Source organism: Tasmannia lanceolata, unplaced genomic scaffold (genome assembly GCF_043159265.1).
Source record: "Tasmannia lanceolata isolate RefF3 unplaced genomic scaffold, GAP_Taslan_0.1 ptg000008l, whole genome shotgun sequence".
NCBI classification, from domain to species: Eukaryota; Viridiplantae; Streptophyta; class Magnoliopsida; order Canellales; family Winteraceae; genus Tasmannia; species Tasmannia lanceolata.
This window is the reverse complement of record NW_027518685.1, coordinates 56,460,425-56,482,940: the sequence shown is the minus strand read 5'-3', so window position 1 is coordinate 56,482,940 and position 22,516 is coordinate 56,460,425. Positions and strand designations below refer to the sequence as shown.

The 22,516-nt window shown below is 40.9% G+C and overlaps 2 protein-coding genes, 1 long non-coding RNA gene and 1 pseudogene across 5 annotated transcripts in view; 3 read left to right on the top strand and 1 right to left on the bottom strand.

The window, feature by feature from the left end:
• Window positions 1-4,536: 4,536 nt before the first annotated feature.
• LOC143883655 (uncharacterized) lies at window positions 4,537-5,733 on the top strand. The gene is made up of 5 exons (XM_077386988.1): window positions 4,537-4,629; window positions 4,708-4,791; window positions 4,876-5,118; window positions 5,203-5,297; window positions 5,396-5,733. The coding sequence occupies exons 1-5, from the start codon at window positions 4,552-4,554 to the stop codon at window positions 5,517-5,519; spliced, it is 624 nt and encodes a 207-aa protein (XP_077243103.1). The 5' UTR covers window positions 4,537-4,551; the 3' UTR covers window positions 5,520-5,733.
• Window positions 5,734-12,164: 6,431 nt separating this feature from the next.
• Window positions 12,165-15,546, top strand: LOC143883654 (uncharacterized). Its single transcript, XR_013252467.1, has 3 exons — window positions 12,165-12,432; window positions 14,815-15,259; window positions 15,367-15,546. It is a non-coding gene; the product is annotated as an uncharacterized LOC143883654 (long non-coding RNA).
• A 2,278-nt stretch (window positions 15,547-17,824) lies between these two features.
• Window positions 17,825-20,322, top strand: LOC143883071 (secreted RxLR effector protein 161 pseudogene; annotated as a pseudogene).
• LOC143885379 (U-box domain-containing protein 44-like) overlaps window positions 20,166-22,516 on the bottom strand; it is a 28,626-nt gene continuing 26,275 nt past the window's right edge. For all 3 annotated transcript variants that reach the window (XM_077389525.1, XM_077389527.1, XM_077389526.1), the window contains exon 5: window positions 20,166-21,945. In XM_077389525.1, coding sequence (XP_077245640.1) covers window positions 20,950-21,945 — 996 coding nt within the window. In that variant the 3' untranslated portion in view covers window positions 20,166-20,949. The remainder of the gene's footprint in view (window positions 21,946-22,516) is intronic.

Genomic DNA, 22,516 nt, shown 5'->3' with positions numbered 1-22,516 from the left:
GGTTTTGGATTCCCAAGACAAAGGTAGGGACCTAAGAATTTTAGTTACTAAATCTCTATTGGAAAATTGTTTTCCAAGTCCCCTTAATCCATTTACAAGATTGGTGAATCTAGTGTACATGTCGGCAATTGTTTCATCGGGTGTCATTTGAAAAAGTTCGTATTGCCGAAAAAGATGGTTCATTTTAGATTCTTTAACTTGATTGGTTCCTTCATGGGTGACTTCTAGAGTGTCCCAAATTTCCTTAGCCGAATTCAAATTTGATACTCTATTGAATTCTCCGGGAGATAGAGCACAAATGAGAGAATTCATGGCTTTGGCATTATAATTCGAAGCTTGTTGTTCGGCTTCGGTCCAATCATTTAAATTTCTTGTGGGTAGGATATATTCATTATTAATTGCTCTCCACATTTGATAGTCTTGAGTCAAAAAGATTTTCATTTTAGTTTTCCAAAAACCATAATTTGTACCATCAAAATAGGGTGGCCTAGTGTTTGAATAACCTTCATGATGTTGAGGGTAGTTTGCCATTTTTGAATCTTTACTCTAAACCGGTTAGGGTTTTCAAAAAAATAGAGACGAGGCTCTGATACCAATTGAAATACTCAAGAGGGGGGGTGAATTGAATTTAACTCAATATTAGGCCTTTTGAAAATTATCTATAAACCCTAATTGGAATTTTTCTTCACTTAAATAAATATTTGGTTAGTGCAAATATAATTGAAAGAACAAAGTGAAATGCCAAACCAAAACAATAATGGAAATGCAAGAGTGAGAAATTGACACACCGATATATAGTGGTTCGGCCAACGGCCTACTCCACTCTACTCAAGGTCGCACTTGAGGGATTCCACTATAGGAGACCTCCACGATGCCCGGCTCCGAGGCGGTTACAAATCCAAGGGATATTAAACAAGGATGCCCTTACACCTTTACAAAGACTCTCCTTCTCCGCCGAGTTCTAAGCGGTTGCTCTCTAGGGAATTAAAAAGGGAATGCCCTAGCCACCTACACTAGATTTGAAAGAGAATAGCTTGGCTTCTTCTTGAAAGCTTGATGCTCTTTGTAGACCCTTGATTGCTCTTCAAAGATGGTGATTTGCAAGTGAAAGCACTACTATATCCAAACTCAAAAGATTCACAAGTGAAAGGCAAGTTTGGGATGAAAAACAAAAACTCAAGCTAAAATGGATTGCAAATGTTTTTGATGCTTAAGGATGTTTTTCAAAGATCAAGAGAGAGTGAAAAACTTCTCTACATGTTGTATATATAACCATACCAAAGAATATGACCGTTTGGGGGTGGTAATATCAAAAACCAAAGATTAATTTGAATCCCAACGGCTATTTTTTAGTCTGTCGCGAGGTTCTCGGAGTTCCGAGAACCATTCTCGGAGTTCCGAGAATTCTCGGAGTTCCGAGAAATATTCTCGGAGTTCCGAGACAACGGCCAGAAGAAATAAAATTTCTACTGGACCATTTCTCGGAGTTCCGAGAAATTGTCTCGGAGTTCCGAGAAAGTGTCCAGATGCTACTGGACCTTTTCTCGGAGTTCCGAGGGAACTCTCGGAGTTCCGAGCTCGGAGCTCCGAGAAAAATTCTCGGAGTTCCGAGAAGCCTAAAAATCCGCACTTTTTGATTTTTATTGCAAATTTGATTTTTAGCTTTTGGAACTCAACTCCTATGGTTATTTTGGAATGTTTATGAGGGTCCCAACATGTTGGTCCACCACATAACCATTCACTAATCCATTTTAAGTTCTTAAGTGTTCTTTGAAAACCAAGTTGAAAGCACTTTGAAAACGTTTTGCCTTGACTTGAAAATCTAAAGAGAAAGGATGTACAATGATACCTATGCAATCTTCAACTTCTCTTTAGTCTTGGTCTTCAATTGATCTTCCATCTTGTGTATGCTTTGCTTGAGAGATGAGGTGAGCTTCACTTAGCTCCTTTGACTCTTGTATGGGATATCTCCAAGCATGACCATGTTGTGTGTTGGTTTCTTCAATGATCAATCCTATCTTAAACACAACACTTCAAAGCAAATTGATTAGTATTCAAAAACACAATCAATTATGTTTAGAATCATCAAAACAAGATAGGAGAGTAGACCCTTGGGCTTACAAGTTGCGAACCCCATTTTAAGAAACAGGAACTTACATTACAATTGATTATGTTCTTTTTTTGTGACAGTTATATAGTTGGATTGGGAGAACGCAAAGTCTACAATGAAGACGCGTGTAAGTGTAGTCCTTTTTGTTCTCGTTTTAGATTGTTACTCAATAGAATGCTCTTTTATTCTCTAATTGTGTTAATAGGCAAATGAGAGCCGGAGTCGAAAGTGTAATAGGAAGCCCGGAATGGGTTTAAAGAATGAGGAGATTAAAATGAAAGGTGGTAAGGGGAAAATAAAATTGAAAGTTGGGAAGGCAAAAATGAAAAATAGAGGCCAGAAGAAGAAAGTTGAAGTGAAAGGTCAGAAGATGAAAACAAAAGTGAAAGGTCAGAAGATGAAAAGCAACGTGAAAGGTCAGAAGAGTGAAGTGAAGGCGAAACATGTAAGTGTATTTGATTTTTACAGTTTTAATCTAAGTTACTTGATAAAAGTTGAAGCTCTGATTATGTATGTTGTTTTACAGGATCCATATGTCCCTGCACGATGTTCTCCATCGTGCTTTATTAAGGAGATGCGGAGTACACAGTTCAGGCAGTCCCACTATGATGCTATAGGCAAGACCCCTTTCAAGGACTTCATCCGCCTAGAACAGAATCCACTAGAAGAGGCTGTCATGCATAAGCCTCTAATTAGAGCACTACACAGTAAGTGGGATCCGGCGACGAAGACATTCATGCTAGGAGGTATCGCAGTTCCATTTAGGGCTAGCGATGTTGCATTGGCTTTAGGCCTTCCCCTTAGAGGGAAAAAAATTAATTTGGCGAGGGTTCCGTGGACGGACAAGAGTAAACCCACTCCTTTACTGCCTGGGTGGCCATTTCGTAGAGGATCTGTTCTGGCATCTGACCTTTCTGTGCAAATCAAGGCCTTAGTTGGTCTAGAGGACCAACCCTCCATAGAGACTTGTGTGAAATATGCCGTGCTACACCTATTCGCTACTGTGTTATTCACTCAGGCTGCACATCGAGCCGACCAGCTGTTTTGGCCCTATATCGATGATTTAGAGAAGATGTGCGACTACAACTGGGGGGAAGCAGTATACAATTGGTTACTCGAGTATTTAAACGCATCCGTCGCAGGGGGAAAATATCTTGGAGGTTGCTCCCTGACATTGCAGGTATCATGGCCTCTGCAATAGTTTGCCTTTTTATTTATCTTCCTATTAATAAAATATTAACAAAGTCTGTCTTGTGTGTGCAGGTGTGGCTTTTCGAGCACACAAAGTTGTGGATACCAAAAAATCCAGATGCTTGTCCACGTATTCTGAAGTGGAAGTCGAAAGGAAATGAAGCGAATAAGTACTATATGATTGAGCAGGGGAAGATAGAGAAATTTGAGGTGAGACCCTATCTACTAGATACCATTTTAGATAGTCTGTAATATTTTCTGATCTAACAACTTTCTCAAATCGTTAGGTAGTGGTGACATTGACGCCACGAGAGGACGAACTGCAGTACATTCCTGAGCAGGTATCGCAATGGACCTCTTTTTATATTATGTTTTATTTAACCTGGTAATGTTTACAAATTTTGTGTGTTGTATCCCTTATTTGTATATTAGGAAGCCGAGGAAGAAGGAATCATTGGGCAGGGAGAACCGTTAGGGCAGTCACCTACTTTCCCAACATTGATCGCCACACCTGCGTTTGAAGGAAGGGATACTGTAGTTGAGGAGGGTGGTCAGGAGGGTGCTGAGGAGGCCAGTGAGGATAGGAGGATAAAAAGAGAGTGGGAGAAGATATGAGAGGCATGGGACAATATAAAAAAAGAGAGGGGACAGAATGAAGAGGAGAAGGAGAGGTTAAGAAGAGTCAGGGTGGAGATGGAGGCAGAGAAAGAGAATTTACGAATACAGATTGCAGCTGAGAGGAAAATTATACAGAAGGAGTGGGAAGCGATGAGAAGACAGGAGGGAGACAAAGCTGAAATGGAGAAGGAAGAATTGAGGAAAGATGGGGAAAAAAGAAGAGAGGAGGAAGATATGGAGGTCATAAATGTGATGAGTCAGGCTGAAGATGTTGGCTTCGTAAATGAAGCAGTTGTAACAGGAGCGTCAGATGTTGTTACCATTCTCGATAGCCCTGAGGGTAAAGCGAAGAGGAAGGGGACGGAAAAATTAGGGAGCATTGAGAGGAGAGTGAAAAATCAGAGAAGGGATAGGAAACCAAGCTACGCCAAGAGTAGCCCCTATACAGTACCCCCAGTGACAAAGAAAAAAAGTGAGAGGGCAATGAAGAAAGTAACACGGAGGCGAACTGATCTCATTGAGAAGTTGAAAAAACAAGAGCAAAGGCAAGTACACTTGTTTTCAATTAACCATTATTCAAAGTTAGATACTTGGTTCCTCTAACCTTTGTATATTTTTGCAGTCGTATTGTCATGACCGTTGACGGGGTAAAAGTCTTGGCCGAGGATCTCGAAACGTTGTGGAACCTTAAAGGAGTCCTCAGTGGCCAAGTAAGTGTCATTTTTTAAATTAAGTGTTGTCTTCAGTACCCATTGTTGAGGTAATTAAGAAATTTTTTTGAGTTGTAGGTGTTGGATGTATATGGGAAGTATTTGTGCGCCTCCAGCAATGCCTTGACTGGACGGATTGTATATATTCCTTCGTCAGTACATGTAAGAGGCTTTTTTGTAGCTATACATGTTACTTTACAACTTATCCATGATTTAGTTTTCCACAAAATTCATTTCATTGTACAGGGATATAAGACTTCATGGCGTGATTTAATGGATGACAAACATAAGTTGGAGTCCGATCGGTTGGCGAACGAGCTATTGCATCGTACAGTTGACCATATCCCGTCAGAAGATATTGGGATGATTTTAATCCCATGCTGTCAAGACTTTCATTGGGCTCTTGTGCTTGTTGATATGGTGAATAAAAAGATGGTCGAGTTCAACTCAATGGAAGGGGACTCATTTCAGGAGCGAGCATCTCCCACTGTAAGTAAATTAACATCTTCCGTAACATTTAAAGTTACTTCCATATGTACGACACTCAATATTCCTTCGTTGTCTTAAATTCAGGTAGCATTAATGAAGGAATATTTGAAGGGCCGGGGTTGCAACATTGATGACTTTCCATATTCACAGATGGATGGCTTCCGAAAGCAGAACAATGGGTGGGTTCAAACTTAAAACTTTTGAATTTTTGTTAGTATTCCTATCTCATTCGTAGTTAGCTTAAAAGTAACTCTATTCAATGGATGCTTTTATACAGGGTTGATTGCGGCGCTTTTGTCCTAAAAGCGATTGAGCATCTCTACCATGGTCAACCACTGAACTTTGGGCCGACAGACATTCCTGAATTTCGGCTACAACTCTGTGAGAGATTTTTACGATGAGAGTTTGGGGACTGCACACTTATATAGGAACACCTTCTAATGTTGATGGATGTTTATTTTTTCTGATGATCAAACTTTATTTTTTAATGGAGATTGGCAGGGGATTTGTTAAATGGCAAGGGAAGTTGGCAGGGGGTCTGTGTTTTTCTTTGTGAATGGGTGGAGAGGTTGTAAATTGAAATAGGTTTAATGGAAGTGTGTTTGTGTTTGTGAATGGGTGGAGAACTTGGTTGGTGAAACAGGGAATTGTGAACTTGTTTATAAATGTGGAGAAGTTGTAAATGTAAGCAGGTTTTATGGAAGTGTATTTGTGTTTGTGTTTCAATTTGAATGTTGGAACTTGTAAATTTAAACAGGTTTTAGACATGTGTGTTTCTGTTTCTGAATGAGTAGGGAAGTTATAAATTAAAGCATAATATGATGTGTGTTTGTGTTTGTGAACAAAATATTAAGTGTGTTTGTGTTTGTGTTTATACAGGTTTTAGACATTTTCAATTCCAGCAGCTTTACTTGGCTGGAAAAAAGGTTGCTGACCCATTTTCTGGGTTGGTAACCCACATTCCAAGGTTAATAACCCAAATTTTTCTGGGTTGGTAACCTTCAGTTCCAAGTCCAGCAGCTTCACTCGCTCGAAAAAAGGTTGGTGACCCATTTTCTGGGTTGATAACCCACATTCCAAGGTTGATAACCCAAAAAAAGGGACGTTGGTAACCTTAAGTTCCAATTCCAGCAGCTTTACTCGGCTGGAGAAATGGTTGGTGACCCTCTTTCTGGGTTGATAACCCACATTCGAAGGTTAATAACCCACAAAAGGGAGGTTGGTAACCTTAAGTTCCAATTCCAGCAGCTTTACTCGGCTGGAGAAATGGTTTGTGACCCTCTTTCTGGGTTGATAACCCACACTCGAAGGTTAATAACCCAAAAAAGGGAGGTTGGTAACCTTAAGTTCCAATTCCAGCAACTTTACTCGGCTGGAAAAATGGTTACCAACCTCCCTTTCTTGGGTTATTAACCTTCGAGTGTGGGTTATCAACCTAGAAAGAGGGTCACCAACCATTTCTCCAGCCGAGTAAAGCTGCTGGAATTGGAACTTAAGGTTACCAACCTCCCTTTTTTGGGTTATTAACCTTCGAATGTGGGTTATCAACCCAGAAAAAGGGTCACCGACCATTTTCCAGCCGAGTAAAGTGGTTGGTGACCCTCTTTCTGGGTTGATAACCCACATTCCAAGGTCAATGACCCAACAAATGGGAGGTTGGTAACCTTAATATTCAAGTCCAGCAGCTTCACTCGGACGGAAAAATGGTTGGTGACCCTTTTTCTAGGTTGGTAACCCACATTCCAAGGTCAATGACCCAAAAAATGGGAGGTTGGTAACCTTTATTTTCAAGTCCAGCAGCTTCACTCGGACGGAAAAATGGTTGGTGACCCTTTTTCTGGGTTGGTAACCCACATTCCAAGGTCAATGACCCAAAAAATGGGAGCTTGGTAACCTTAATTTTTCGGTCGATCACCCACTTTCGAATGTTGGTAACCTCGTTTTGAGGAAGTCGATAACCTGGATTTTGAATTCCAGTAGCTTTATCAACCAAGGGAATGGGTTGATGATCCAATTTTGAGTGTTGATAACCTCACTTCTGATTGGTTGATGACCTATTTTGGGGGACTCGATAACCTAGATTTTGGTTTATAACCTAGGGAATTGGTTGATAATCCTATTGATTGTGCCGGTAATCCAAATCTGACTGTTGATAAGTCCCTTTTCATGGTTTAGATGTAGGAGAGCAACAACTAAATAGAGAACAAATAGCATATCTATATCCAAAAAAATTGTTTATGTATTGATGTTCTAATTACAACCATTCTTTACAAAATAACAAAAAAGAAGTCATCACAATATCTGAGAACATTCAAAAAATTCAATTACACCCTTACACAAAGAAGGGAGCTTGACAAGGTACGCCCGACCTACTGAGTATGGGTGCAGAAGGCCCAATAGCAGTTTGGTCAACTTGTTGTCTTACCACGGGTGGTTCTTTGCAACTTCTTCTATTGTGGCCAAGTTGTCGACATCGGGTGCATTTGTAATGTAATCCACCTTTCAATTCGCGATCGGTTCTTCTCGTACGCGGCCTTCCCGGTGGTCGCTTTGCAATCGGCGGTAATATTGTCATCAAGGATTCGGGATTTAATTCCCATTGGGTCCTGTCTAGTGTCGGGTGCAAAACTTCAGCGTACGTATCCCGATATCTCTCTACATGAAACCATTTCTCGCAGTAATCGTATGCATCAAAATCTGTGATGCCAATGGCTGCCATGGCATGTCCACACGGGAGTCCAAATGTTTGGAATGCACGACAACTGCACGTGCGAAGTTCCAAGTTTACGCCATCTGTATGTTCAAGGAACCGTACTTCATATTCATGAACCCCAACTCGATAAGCTGTATACTGGCGGCTCTCTTCCCTCGCTAATGTTATACGTTCTTCTGCGTAATGAGTCAACTTTGTTTGCCAACTATGACCCAATTTCTGACGCTTTTGAATGAAGTCTGTAGTCTGATGTCTACTGTGCTCTACCAATGATGCAATCGGCAATCTTCTCGCATCCTTCAGGACAACATTGAAACACTCCGATCTATTTGTAGTCAATACATCATACATATTCCCCTTAAAATAAAAACTAGCCCAGTGTTCGTTCGCAATGTCACTTATCCACTTGTGTGCACGTTCATTCCTCACCTTAATCTTCTCCATTGTTTCTCTGAACACACTCTCTCTCAAAGTCCGTGCGGCTTTCCAAAACAATCTCTCAAGTAGAACATCTTTGAACTCGGATCGCAAATTGGCGACGAGGTGACGCATGCAATAACTATGATGAGAATTGGGAAATATATTAGGCACTGCCTGCAACAACCCCTTCTGTCTATCAGAGCATATGGTGAATATGTTCATCTCCGCTGCCAATACGTACTGCCTCAGCAACATAAAAAACCACCTCCAACTATCTTCGTTCTCCGTCTCAACAACCCCAAATGCTAATGGATATAAACCGTTGTTACCATCGACCCCGATTGCAATCAATAAGATTCCTAAATACTTCCCTCGCAGATGTGTCCCATCAACCAAAATTATAGGCCTGAGTGTTCGATGAAAAGACCGTATGCTAGGACCAAATGTCCAAAATAAGCGAACAAATCTATCATCTCCCCTAGGTCGTAAATCTCTGGCTCTGAAAACACGCATATAGCTGCCGGGATTTCTTCTCATCATCTGAACTGTAAGTGCAGGCAATATTCGATAAGAGTCCTCCACATTCCCACACTTAATCTCAAGTATGATGTTCATCGCGTTGTATGACTTCCAATAGCTTATAGTTATACCCCAATGCATCTTGATATATTCTCGTATGAACCTCGTCCTCACATCATCTGGGCAAGCAAATAAGCGTAAACATGTCTGAGCAACCCAAGCTGCTGTGACAAGAGGGTGATCATTGCCCCTTAATTTAGTTCTACACGTATGGTCGGGGACAAACGACTTCACTAACACATAGGTCATATGATTAGTACCCGTTATACGCCATTTGCAACCCTCTACCTTGCATCGAACGGCATACTTCTTCGGTGTTGACTTTGACCTCACGAACATAAACCTCTGCCAAATAGCGTACTCTTTGACAACCTTTTTGAAGTATTGCATATTAGAAAATATTGCCCCAACCGTTAACTGCTCAAACTGAAGATTATTAGTATCTACATCATGGGCTCCAACAAACATCCCATCTGCTTTCATTGGCCGACTACTGTTAGTCGGAACCGGTTGAGATCCCTCTTTGATAGGAGAACCTCCTTTGATAGGAGAATCTGCACTGAAAGGCTGAGCGCATGGACTAACACCGATATTTTCATAATCGTCATCATCATCATCCTCCTCCTCCTCCTCCACCTCATTATCATCATCATCACTACCATCGTCATTATCATCATCATTTCTTTCTTCTTCTAAATCTAAACCCCTCACACAGAAACCGTCTTCAATAACATTACTGAAGTCATCAATGCCTCCACTAACATGGTTGCCATACAAATCACTTGCCAATGTTTCATTTAAGTCAATTTTAGACCTGCATAGTTCGGCAATATATAATCAAGTTGGATCCATATGAATTATAAATTAAAATATGGAAGTATTCAAACATTGCCAAAGAACTACAATACCTTATGACAGGTTCTGCTGGAGCACCTCTAATATCTTCACTTACATATCTCCCATCAAATTCACTTTCGTAGTCTTTTTGCAAGTACACTTCAAAACGAAGACGTTTTTGGGACGGAATCGAAGTAGAAGGAATGCTACGATTAAGAGAGGGTCTCCTAGTGCAGAGTTTGTTTGGGGGAAGCATTGACGAATTTAAGGAATTAATACATTTGTCATTTATGCTCTTAGTTATGTATATCATCACAGAATTGAACATGTATCTGTCAAACATCCTTAACATTGTTTGGAGGACATCATCATCATCGACGTCGATTAAAGTGACTATATATGGATCCACAACATATCGACATTTTATCGATAGTAAAACATGTCTTTCTATAACACCAATCCTTCTTCGGATTGCAGCTTGAAATTCGTCGAAATTGATTCCGTGGTTGACAGATAACAATGTCTTCTTCCCTCCGACGTATTTCCAAGAAACATCATCCGTCAAATCTCCATCATAGTGTAAAAGAAGAGAAACCATTGTTTCGGACATTTTTATAAAATCCTAAATAGGGGTTCTAAACAGAGTTGTTGCTAAAATGAGATCTTCATATCTTCTTGAGGGGTATTCAAGTGTACACAATGGGTTACCAAGTTCATAAGTGGGGTTATGGACTCTAAAGGGGGTTTTGCTATCTCAATGAGGGTTTGAAAGTCAGTCCACAAGGTGTTCTAAGAGATTATCAGCTACCTAATGAGGGATTCAAGTCCGTACGGAGGCTTCTGTAAAGGGTAATCAAGTTGCAAATTAGGGGTTTTCAACTCTCTACACAAGGGGGTTTTCAAGTTTCTAAAGGGATTACCAAGTACATAAAAGGGGAGTTACCAACAATGTACAAGGGCTTTTCAACATTCTCCAAGGGGGTTACTAAGCCTCTCCGGGGGTGTACCAAGTGTTTATCTGGTAAATAAATGGGTTATAAAGCAGGGTTACAGAGATACTTGAAGCAGAAGCCCTAACTAACCATTTTGAAAGGGTTATAAGACAGGGTTATCAAGCAAAATAAATACAAGGTTATTACCCACAATAATGACATGGTTCAAACACATTAATACAACCACAAATCCTAAGAGAGTAGATAAGCTACTCACCTTTATTACCCTTCCTCAGTTTCAGACGTTAATGGAGAAACCTGGAAGAGGTTGACGGTCATTTTTGATAGGTGAAAAGTAAGAGAGAGAAATTTCTACTGTAAGTTGTTTTTTTTTGCCTTGAGGGTATTTATGTAAAAGGCCATGTCAGAAAAGGTAAAATGGCCTCTGTTCACAAAATATCAAAAGGGTGTCACCCATTCACTATTTTGGCATTTTTGTGTCACCAGTTGACAATTCTTCATTTTATTTTTTCGTGAAGTGCCGAGATTAATATTAGGGTGAATTGCAGTATACGCATGCGCCCCCTTACAACGTGATTTTGACATAAAATACGTTAAAGTTGCCGTTCACGTCATCCCCCGGCAGTACGCATGCTCCCCCTTATAACGTGGTTTGACATTAAAAAAAAAAGGTTAAAGTTGCCCACTGTTCGCTTCATTATAAGGGGCGCATACGTACTGCAGGGGAGAGGGGGAGAATATCATCTCCCTAATCGTATTAGGGCTCTTAGAACTTAGAAGTATAATAATGGCGCAGACAAAATATAAACGGAAAGGACCAATAAATGGACTTTGCTGAGATTGGTCAATGGGGACGCCTTTGGAGATGGGTTTTCGCACGGGCACCCTTCAGTTTATCATTCCTCAAGGTAAAAGCAATGTTTTTTTTTTGGAAAGCACTTTCAAAATGGATCTCGCTTGGAAAATAAGACAAAAGTGGAACTGAGTGCATCACTCAAAATCAGCCTTTTACTTCTTGTTTTTTTCTTTTGTGAAGTGCTTTGATTAAAAAATTGTTATTGAGTGTAGGGCGATTAATTTATTTTTTTAGGCTGATTTATGGGGGACACACTTAGTTTTAACCACGCGAAACAATCTCTTACATTAAAGCCTCTCTGTTTCTCCCGGCCACCATGCTCCTTCAGAACACTCTTCCATCTTCTTCCACTTGTAACTGGTGGCGGCGCCATAACTACATGCTTTTCGGTCTGGCCTTAAAGGTAGTGTTGCTGTATCTTTACCTGGGTTAATATTTGCCTCAGCATATGGGGAAATGACTTGGATGGGTGCCCCTTGGCTTCTTGTCCTTCTCCAAAAGGTATCGTAGTTCATGACTAACCATTTTTTCTGAAGCCCTAATAGTTGGAAATGTATTTCCATTTAGGTGGCCCATAATTGATACACCTAAGATTTAGGAATCTTAGACTTTTGTAAAGTGGGTTTTTGACTACTAAAGATAACTCTCATTAAGAATCCTAAATAAGAAAAAGTGTTAGTGTAATTGGGAAACCAAATCATTCCCTCAAGCATATATACGTGTGTTGCTTAATGGGAGCAACTATTCTATTCATTTAGAAACTTGGGTTATGGGTTTTCTCTGTCTGGTCTTGGATCTACCAAGGAACGGCCCATGATTCCATTGATCTGAGCATAAGGCTTGGATAGATTTGAAGACTAAGTCAGAACCGAATCTGTAGCGTTCGTCGTGGAGCGTCTTCAACTGTTAGATCTTGCGCATCATTAATCGCTTCTATCTGATCATCATGGCCGGAGGTAATGATCATTTTCTGCATAAAAGTTAATTAAATTTCTAACAGTTGGTATCAGAGCATATGCATCAATCGAAGCATGATGCTTTGGTTGGCATAGTTAATGTGTTGATTTCAGTTTTTTTGGATTTAATGTATTCTTGAAGTTGGATCATGATCATCGAGTAACAACAGCATATTCGATGCATCATGAACCAAACATCGATTCCAAATCATGGATTAACCATTAAAGTTTCTGATTTGGGGTTGGTTTAAGAATGCCTTGAATCTAGAAATCCTAAAGAAAAAAAATAAAGACGAGACAAATGGGTTTTTATTTGCCCCTTTGGGTCACTGCCGTTATTTGGCTTTTCCCGGCATGAGCGCGGCTTGGTGGCGACTCTGATTTCCCCTTTTTCGTGTCATCAATGTCGCCCCTTGAGATCTGTCGCCATCGCATTTCTTTTGGACGATTGGATCCTTGTCAAGCGTCGATTAGCCGTGATGAAGAGATCTCTGGCCGGCACCATGGCCGTGAAACCCCACCACATCTAATCCCGAATTTACAGAACGTAACGTTTCTGTTCTTGCTTACTTTGGGGAAGAGGGATATAAAAGTAAATATTCTAAGTTCTATGGGTGTAGAAGTAAAGTTACCCCTCTTGTGGCCTTTTGCATTAAATGCAATCAATGCATACGAGATTCCTTTTAAAGCAACGGGCTATTGATTTCAAGATTAATTTTAAAGTATATGATTTGATTTGTGATTTAAAGAATACATAGAGGCCAAATTGGTAATCTCACCCTCCACAACCCGGTTTAGCATTTAATGCCATCAAAGTACGGTTGCTAGGTAATTTGGTGAAACAGTAAGGGTAAAGTTGTAAGCTTGGCAATGGTTTAATTACAATTCTGCCATGTTTCCTAAGACCTTTATTGAAATGGATATTTATGACTGTTTGGGCTTGAATTTTGAGATTTGGGCCTACTATCCGGTCTCTAAGCCCAGTACCCTGTTTTAGATTCAGGGACCCGCTCAAGTAGACCATTAACTTGGGTCCTTAGATTTAGGCCATATAAAGTACTCCATTCGTCAACCAAGAGTTCAAGCTCAATGGTTAAGGTTTTATCATTATGGGCTTTGGTGTATAAAGTTGTTTCGGGACCTTAAGGTTTGCAAAGCATATGTTTTGCAAGGCCCACTTATGGATTATGTTTTATTTTGATGTGAATATGGATGTGCTTCTAAATGATTAGTATGGGATTATGGTTTGTTTTTTATTATTAATTCTTATGGAATTGTAATTCTGATATCCATACTCTACGGTTAGTACCTCCCCTAAGGGACCCTTGTGAACTGGAATCGACCCACTGGCATACGGTTTTGGGCCGATAAGTCGATTTCGGTTCTCTTTATGTCACATAAAGGAGGATGTCAAGACAACTTAAGAGTGGCCATAGCATCTTAACTTGTATTGGCATTCGGTGGTTAATTAAGACCGTTGGTTGCACTCAACCACATCAAGAGAATTCCATGCGAGTGAATCAACTAAGGATTTATTGATTCTAATCGATCTAAGGCAAGAACATCCAATTAACTTGGGAGTAGCCACACCATCCTGGGCCATGAGGAGGTTCTTGTAATGAAGTGCAACGGAAAAGTGCATTATGTCACATGGAGTTGATCGATTTGCATTGAATTAACTGACACAGGGCATTGCGATCAGGTAGTGAAACGTGACTGCTCGGCCCTACAGGGAAGCAATCATGGTTCACTGATTGATCGGTTGAGGTGATCAGTGGGAGATCAGTTTTGGGGATATTCTAGATGCCCACAGGTATAGGGATATCTCTGGGATTGGTTTTACAACTGGTTGACCCCATAAATAAGGATTCTGGCAAATTACTAGTGTGTTACAACCTTTGCCCACAGGAGGGTTGCAATGACACATTTTATTTGCAGCAAATGTCGTTAACGTGGGTTGATGACCTAATATAGTTAAATGGAATCTAGCACACATTTTATTAAAATGGCATTGTTTTATTTTACAGTTGCACATTCTGCTATGTTAAGAAATGAAGCTACTCATATTCCCTTTCTTAATGGGGAAGATTTCTCGGACTAGAAAGATAAGGTCTTGCTTACATTAGGGTGGATGGACCTTGATTTGGCTTTCCGTGTGAAAGAACCTTCTAAACCCGCGGAAACTAGTAAGCCAGAGGAAAATGATCTGTATGAGAGGTGGGAGAAATCCAACCGATTGAGTCTTCTACTCATGCAGAGCCACATAAGTAAGAGCATTAGGGGATCCATCCCCAAGTGCGATTAGGCCACGGAATTTCCGAGTTCTGTTGAAGAACAATATGTAAGTTCTGATAAGGCTCTGACTGGCATCCTAATGGGCAGGTTATCTTCTTTAAACACACTAGAGAGAGAAGGATCCGCGAACACATCATGGAGATGAGAGATATAGCCGCTCAACTCAACTCACTGAAGATTGAGATTTCTGAGTCTTTCCTCGTGCCTTTCATACTCAGTTCCCTTCCAAGTCACTATGGGCCATTTAAGATCTCTTATAACACACATAAGGCGAATTGGTCCATAAATGAATTGTTGACCATGTGTGTTCAAGAGGAAGGGAGGCTGAAGCAGGAGAAGTTAGAAAGTGCCCATCTAGCTACTCATGGAAATAAGCGAGGAAAGAAGGGTCCAGGTGTTCACAAGAAGAGGCATAAGAAATTGTCAGCTCGGTTTACTTGCGATAAGGATCAACGCCCCTGCTTCTTCTGCAGGAAGAAATGACACATCAAGAAAGACTGCCCCAAATATGCAAAGTGGCTTGAAAAGAAAGGTAATATCTATTCATGTGTTTGTTATGAATCTCATACTGTTGACGTCTTTCATGATTCATGGTGGATTGACTCTGGTTCCTCAATCTATGTTGCCAATACCATGCAGGGCTTAACCAACCACAAAACCCCAACTGAAGGTGAGCAATTCATCTATTCAGGAAACCGGATGAGCTCACGTGTGGAAGCAGTTGGGTCATATACACTTGTGCTTCAGTCTGGTTTTAATTTGCACATTGAGAGTCTTTTACATTCCATCGTTTTCTAGGAACTTAATTTCTGTTTCCAGACTTACAGCTTGTGGTTTCTCGTTTAATTTCTTTGACTCTACATATGAGCTATCTAAAAACCGTTCAATTGTTGGCTATGGTAATCTTGTTGATGGTTTGTATAAATCACACCTTAAATCTCCTTCTGATTACAACCTAATGGCCCTGCATGACAAAAGAGGCACTAAAAGACGTAGTATGGATAAGGACTCGTCTATCCTCTGGCATAGGAGATTAGGACATATCTCCATAGAGAGAATCAAAAGATTAGTGAATGACGGTATCTTAAAGACACTGGATTTCACTAACTTTGGTGATTGTGTGGACTGTATAAAGGAAAGCAGACCAACAAAATCAAGAAAGGTGCCAAGAGGAGTACTGAGACCTTAGAGATCATACATACAGATATATGCGGACCTTTCCCTACTCCATGTTTGGACGGTCAAAGATACTTTATCTTTTTTATCGATGATCATTCACGATACATGTATCTCTACCTTCTATTTGAGAAAAGTGAGGCACTAGATGCTTTCAAATCTTATAAGGCGGAGGTAGAGAGACAGAAGGAAAGGAAAATTAAAATTGTGAGGTTAGATAGAGGAGGAGAGTATTATGGTAGGTACACAGGAACAGGACAAAAGCATGGTCCATTTGTGAACTTCCTTAGGGAGGAGGGTATCATTGCCCAATACTCCATGCCGGCAACGCCACAACAAAATGGCGTGGCTGAAAGAAGGAATCGTACGCTAATGGATATGGTAAGAAGTATGCTCAGCAACTCCACTCTCACAATTTCTATGTGGAGTGACGCCCTTAAGACCGCTGTGTATATTCTAAACAGGATTCCCAGTAAGGCAGTTCCAAAGACTCCCTTTGAGCTTTGGAATGGTTGGAAACCCAGTTTAGGCCATGTGCACATATGGGGTTGTCCAGCTGAGGTAAGGGTGTACAATCCATATGAGAATAAGTTGGACCTAAAGACTATCAGTGGGTTCTTCATAGGATATCCTGATAGGTCCAAGGGATACGGTCCAAGGGATACAGATTCTATTGTCCTTCCCACTTGGCGAAAATAGTTGAGGCTAGGAATGCCAGATTTCTTGAGGATAGTGACATCAGTGGGAGCGAGCAACCTCGAAGTCTCGAACTCGAAGAAAATGCGGGTTCCAGATATTACACCTGCACTAGAGATGGTTGCACCCCTTGACATCCGACAGGACATCACGGTAGAGCAAAAACCAACCAATACAGTGCCGCCCCATGAGGAACTGATTGTCACTGACCCCGTTGCCTTAAGTCCACTTCCAGTAGACGAAGAGGTGACTTTAAGGAGATCACCAGGAGTAAGGAGATCGGCTATTCCACATGACTATGAGGTGTACTTGCAAGAGATTGACCATGAAGCTAATACAGATGGTGACCCAATCTCATTTTCACAAGCCATGAGTGGAGAAAATACCACGTCTTGGTATGATGCCATGAAGGATGAGATGGATTCCATGACCAAAAATCAAGTCTGAGATCTCGTTGAATTACCAGAAGGAATCAAACCCGTTGGATGCAAGTGGGTTTATAAGGTTAAAAGAGACTCATTTGGTAATATCGAACGGTATGAGGCAAAACTTGTGGCTAAGGGATTTTCTCAACGTAAAGGCGTGGATTACCATGAGACCTTCTCTCCAGTTTCTAAGGACTCATTAAGGGTAATCATGGCATTGGTGGCTCATTTTGATTTAGAGCTACACCAAATGGATGTGAAAACGGCATTCCTCAATGGGGATCTTGACGAGGAAGTTTATGGATTAGGCTGAAGGGTTCACATCAGATAAAGGAAAGCACCTGGTATGCAAATTAAAGAAGTCTGTGTATGGGCTAAAATAAGCATCCCGCCAATGGTATATTAAATTCCATGACGTGATATCCTCATTCCGATTCATAGAGAACGTCGTGGATCAATGTATATACCTTAAGGTTAGTGGGAGCAAATTTATATTCCTAGTCCTATATGTAGACGACATTTTGCTAGCTAGTAGTGATCTAGGGTTACTACATCAGGTTAAGCAGTTTCTTACTAAGAATTTTGATATGAAGGATATGGGTGAAGCCTCTTATGTTATTGGCATAGAGATTTATAGAGATAGGTCTCAAGGACTTTTGGGACTATCTCAGAAGGCCTACATTAACAAAATTCAAGAGAGATTTTGGATGCAAAACTGCTTGTCTAGTGTAGCCCCTATACTGAAGGGTGATAAGTTCTAAGAGGAACAATGTCCGAGGAATGAATTAGAAAGAAATGAGATGAGGAAAATTCTATATGCTTGTGCAGTCGGCAGTCTGATGTATGCTCAGGTCTGCACTAGACCAGACATCGGATTTACAGTTGGGATGTTAGGCAGATATCAGAGTGGTCTAGGGATGGAGCACTGGAAGGCAGCAAAGAAGGTTTTACGATATCTTCAAGGGACAAAGGATTACATACTGACTTACAGGCGATCTGATCATTTGGAAGTGATTGGACATTCGAATTCAGACTTTGCTGGGTGCTTCGATACTAGGAAGTCCGCTTCAGGATATGTCTTCTTACTTACGGGAGGTACCATTTCATGGAGGAGCGCAAAGCATAGTCTGACCGCTTCTTCCACTATGGAGGCAGAGTTCGTGGCGTGCTATGAGGCCACTTCACAGGCATTATGGTTGCAGAATTTTATCATAGGGCTTAGGATTGTTGACTCCATTTCTAGGCCGTTGGTGATTTACTGTGATAATTCCGCCGCAGTTTTCTTCTCAAAGAAAATAAGAGTGGCAGTGGTAACAAGCACATTGGCATTAAGTATCTTACTGTTCGAGAGAGGATTAAGAATCATCTAGTGGTGATAGAGCACATTCACACTGATATGATGATTGCAGATCCCATGATTAAGGGGCTTCCTCCCAGATTGTATAAGGGCCATGTGGAGCGCATGGGTCTAGTTGAACCATTTAGAGCTTGATTGTGATACAGTGACACCATTATTTTCATTTGAGTTGCAACTATGGTTTGATGATTCTTGCTATTGTTATTTTTATCTTTCAACTACAGTGTCTATATAAAGTTCCCATGAAAGATAAAGTTTGTCCATGAGGACAAAATAAAGTTGGACCAAAATGGGCATTAGTTAGCCTATTCAAAAAGGATTACACTAAATAAAGTGTTCAATAAAGCGAATCAGTAGCATTGTGATACATGGAAGGGAATGCTCGCTTTAGGGTACTACCGTCATGATTCATGCAGTTGAGACTCTTTATATGAACTAAGGAAAACTCTTTAAAGAATATGGATTGAGAGTTAGTTTTCGAAATGTATGGCCATACGTCAGGTTTTTAAAATGCCTAACAACCCAAGTGTTTTTTTAAAAAAAAAAAAACTTAGGCTTATCAATATGGACCAAGTGGGAGACTGTTGGAAATGTATTTCCATTTAGGTGGCCCATAATTGATACACCTAAGATTTGGCAATCTTAGACTTGTAAAAGTGGGTTTTTGGCTACTAAAGATAACTCTCATTAAGAATCCTAAATAAGAAAGAGTGTTAGTGTAACTGGAAAACCAAATCATTCCCTCAAGCATATATACGTGTGTTGCTTAATGGGAGCAACTATTATATTCCTTCATAAACTTGGGTTTAGGGTTTTCTCTGTCTGGTCCCAGATCTACCAAGGAACAGCCCATGATTCCATTTATCTGAGCATAAGGCTTAGATAGATCTGAAGACTAAGTCAGAACCGAGTCTGTTGCGTTTGTCATGAAGCGTCTTCAACCATTGGATCTTGCGCATCATTAATCGCTTCTATCTGATCATCATGGCCGGAGGTAATGATCATTTTCCGCATAAAGTTAATTAAATTTCTAACACTAATGAGCTGTACCTTGTAAGCATTGCTGAAAGAAGTGTACACCGCTGCTAAAATAATGAATCAATAACACTGGATAAGAAATATAGTTATATGTTGTTACGGTCCTGAGTGGGGCCTGTCTAGATATGGGACTAGGTGGGACCTAGCATGGTTTAAAGGGCCTTGCCTAACGTGTTCCATCAGCTCTAGACTTTTTGGCGTACTGGTAACGTACCTAACAAATATGATGGAACATGTTAGGCAAGGCTCTTTAAACCTGTCCCATACCAGACTGGGTCCCACCTAGTCCCATACCTAGGCAGCCCCCAATTAAGACCATAACATTCCACCACGCTTCCGCATCCCCCATCCTCGGCGGCCCACTCTGGCCTTTTTTTTTCAGGTAGCCCTTACCACAGGTTGCCCCTTCCACGGAGCCCACTCTGTGACATATTCACTCTGGTGGCTTTCACTTTGGCTTTTTACTAGGTAGTCCTCTCCACAGGACCACAGGTCACACCTTCCGTGACTCTAACACAGGACGTGATGATTGCTCTGATACCAAATGTTAGATATGTGCTCTGATACCAAATGTTAGGTAACTTACCAATACGCCGAAAGCTCCAGAGCTAATGGAATGCGTCAGGCAAGGCCCTTTAAACCTGTTCCATACCAAGCTGGGTCCCACCTAGTCTCATACCTGGGCGGCTCAGTAACATATGTGAAATCCATTTTATCTGATCAATAGCCTTTTCGGTGTAAATAACTGCAAGAATAAGGTTTAAATTTCTGATGAATTTCAAATGTTACATATAGAAGTGTACAATGAACATTGAGTTTGAACTGTCTCCATAGATGAGAGTTTCAGCTTTTATGTCTTTGCTTCAGGAAGCAGAAGAGGTTCAGAAAAACTTGAAATTTTGAGATGAAGGAGAAAAGGGAATGAAAAAAATAAAGAGAAGACCTTCAAATTGTCACTTCAATCTAAGTTGGAGAAATCCAAAGATCTATCCAAATTCTTTCAGCTTCAATTTCAATGTCAATGCCCGGAATAGCACAGAAATCAGTGATGCCATTGCCAAATTTGAGGATGAAAAGAATGCCCACATCGATAACCAGGAGAAGAACGACAATTTAATCCAAATAAATCATATTTTCATCCACTACAAATCAGAATCCACCCAAAATTTTCAGCTCAAATATTTGATGATTTCAGAGTCCTTGCATATTCGACCATGAACTCAATGCTACCTACCAGCACTTCACAGAACTTGATTTTTCCTTTAGAAATACATCATTAATTGGAACTTCCTGTTCTTTACAATGAACAAAGATGGCACATTAGTCTATCTTGTTTAGGACAGAAAATTCTGTTTTGCGGCCCTTGTCCTGCCCAGCAACATGGGTAAGGTATGAAAAGTGTCATTTGACTGAGACACTCAGATGGCCTTCCTAGGTTGAAGTAACATTCTGTTCCAAAACACAGCCTTCAATTTTCCCTTGGCAGATAATGTTAGGTACGACAAGTTTTCACTAAAATCATGGGTGGCATTAGAAATAAGACGATTGACTTGGAAGAACACTCAAGTGAGCAAGTACTCGTCCTGCCAGAGGCTTCATAGTACCAGTTCCCCTCACAGCTATGTCAACTAAAGGCATCTGGGCCGATGCTCCATACCTCCGCTTGTATTCCTCCAAACGAAATATCCTCTCTAAAATGTGCAAAGCCTTCTCCTGCAACTCGAAAGAATGGGAACTCAGTAATCTTATGATTGCTACAATGCCTTGAGCTTCCGAGATCACCTTACTCCCACTCTGCAACCTTTCGGCATCAATCAGTGTTGACAGTGCCAGTAAAGCAGCCTCACACGCCCCAACATCTGGGTCCCCAAGCACCCTCACCAGCGGGCCCACTGCCTCAGCTTCAATGAGGCAAAATGATGACTCCACTGAACACACACCAACGTGAACTGGACACCCGGGTTCAGGCGGTGGTGAGCAGCACAAGAAACCCTGATGGGTCTCTATTGGCCGGCACAAGATAATTGAATTTTGTGAAAATTGAGCAAGGGAAATGGCCACATGTTGCTTTGTTAAAGACGTGCCGGATCCCAATAAATTGACCAGAATTGGAATAATGCCAGCCTCAGCTGCTCTCCTCTGCCACACAATGTTTGTTGATACAGTAAAACGACATAAAGATCCAACAGCATTCTCTATTAGTTGATTCATAGATGACCCATTAGTGAGAAATTTGACAATGATGGAAAGTGTGTCGGCGTCGAGAAGCCACTGAGTGATCTGGTGGTTATCCTTTGGGAGTCTAGAGATGATACCCAGTGCCGCAGTTCTCTCTTGGTCATCGTCAGAATTTCTCATGATCCTGACTAGAGTTTCTAAGTACCTCTGACCCACATGTTCCACTAAAGTATCAGCATTTCCGTCTCCTGTCAAGCAAAAGAATAGCTTCACAGCATTTGCCCGAATGATGAGATTGTTGTGCTCATTGAGTTCACATAATTGAACCAAAACAGGAACGGCAGACCTCTGCAAACATGTACTAAAAACAATCAGAAATAGCAATATATTCTCAGAGAAACTGGTAAAACATAAGTCTTCTAGAATCATGAGGGATCGCTGAAGTTTTAGGGGCTGTTTGGATACCCGGATTTTAGAATCTTGGATTTCCACAAAATCAAAGATGGGAGATGAGAGGAGGAGACCGTCCGTTTCACTTCTCTTTAGAATCCTGGATTTTAAGTAAGAATTCGAGGTTTTAGAAGTCTCTCCCCCATCCTGAGATTTCTAAAACCTGGAAACATGGGATGATCTCCTACTCTCTTGCTGACGGAAAGAAGGGCGGGAAATCTGAAACGACGGCTGGTCTCCTCTCATCTCCCATCCAGGATTTTGAGGAAATCCAAGATTCTAAAATCCGAATATACAAACGACCCCTTTGGCCACGTTTGGATACCTTCGCTGCTCCTCGACCTTGCTGCTGCAGCAGCCAGACGTCTCTCTCTCTCTCTCTCTCTCTCTCTCTCTCTCTCTCTCTCTCTCACACACACACACACACACACACACATACACACACACACACACAACATGAGCATGAGGA

Coding starts and splice junctions, on each gene's coding strand:
- LOC143883655 (XM_077386988.1), top strand. CDS start 4,552: ATGACCGTTGACGGGGTAAAAGTCTTGGCCGAGGATCTCGAAACGTTG. Junction 5,119..5,202: donor AGGAGCGAGCATCTCCCACT/GTAAGTAAATTA, acceptor TCTTAAATTCAG/GTAGCATTAATGAAGGAATA. Junction 5,298..5,395: donor TTCCGAAAGCAGAACAATGG/GTGGGTTCAAAC, acceptor GCTTTTATACAG/GGTTGATTGCGGCGCTTTTG.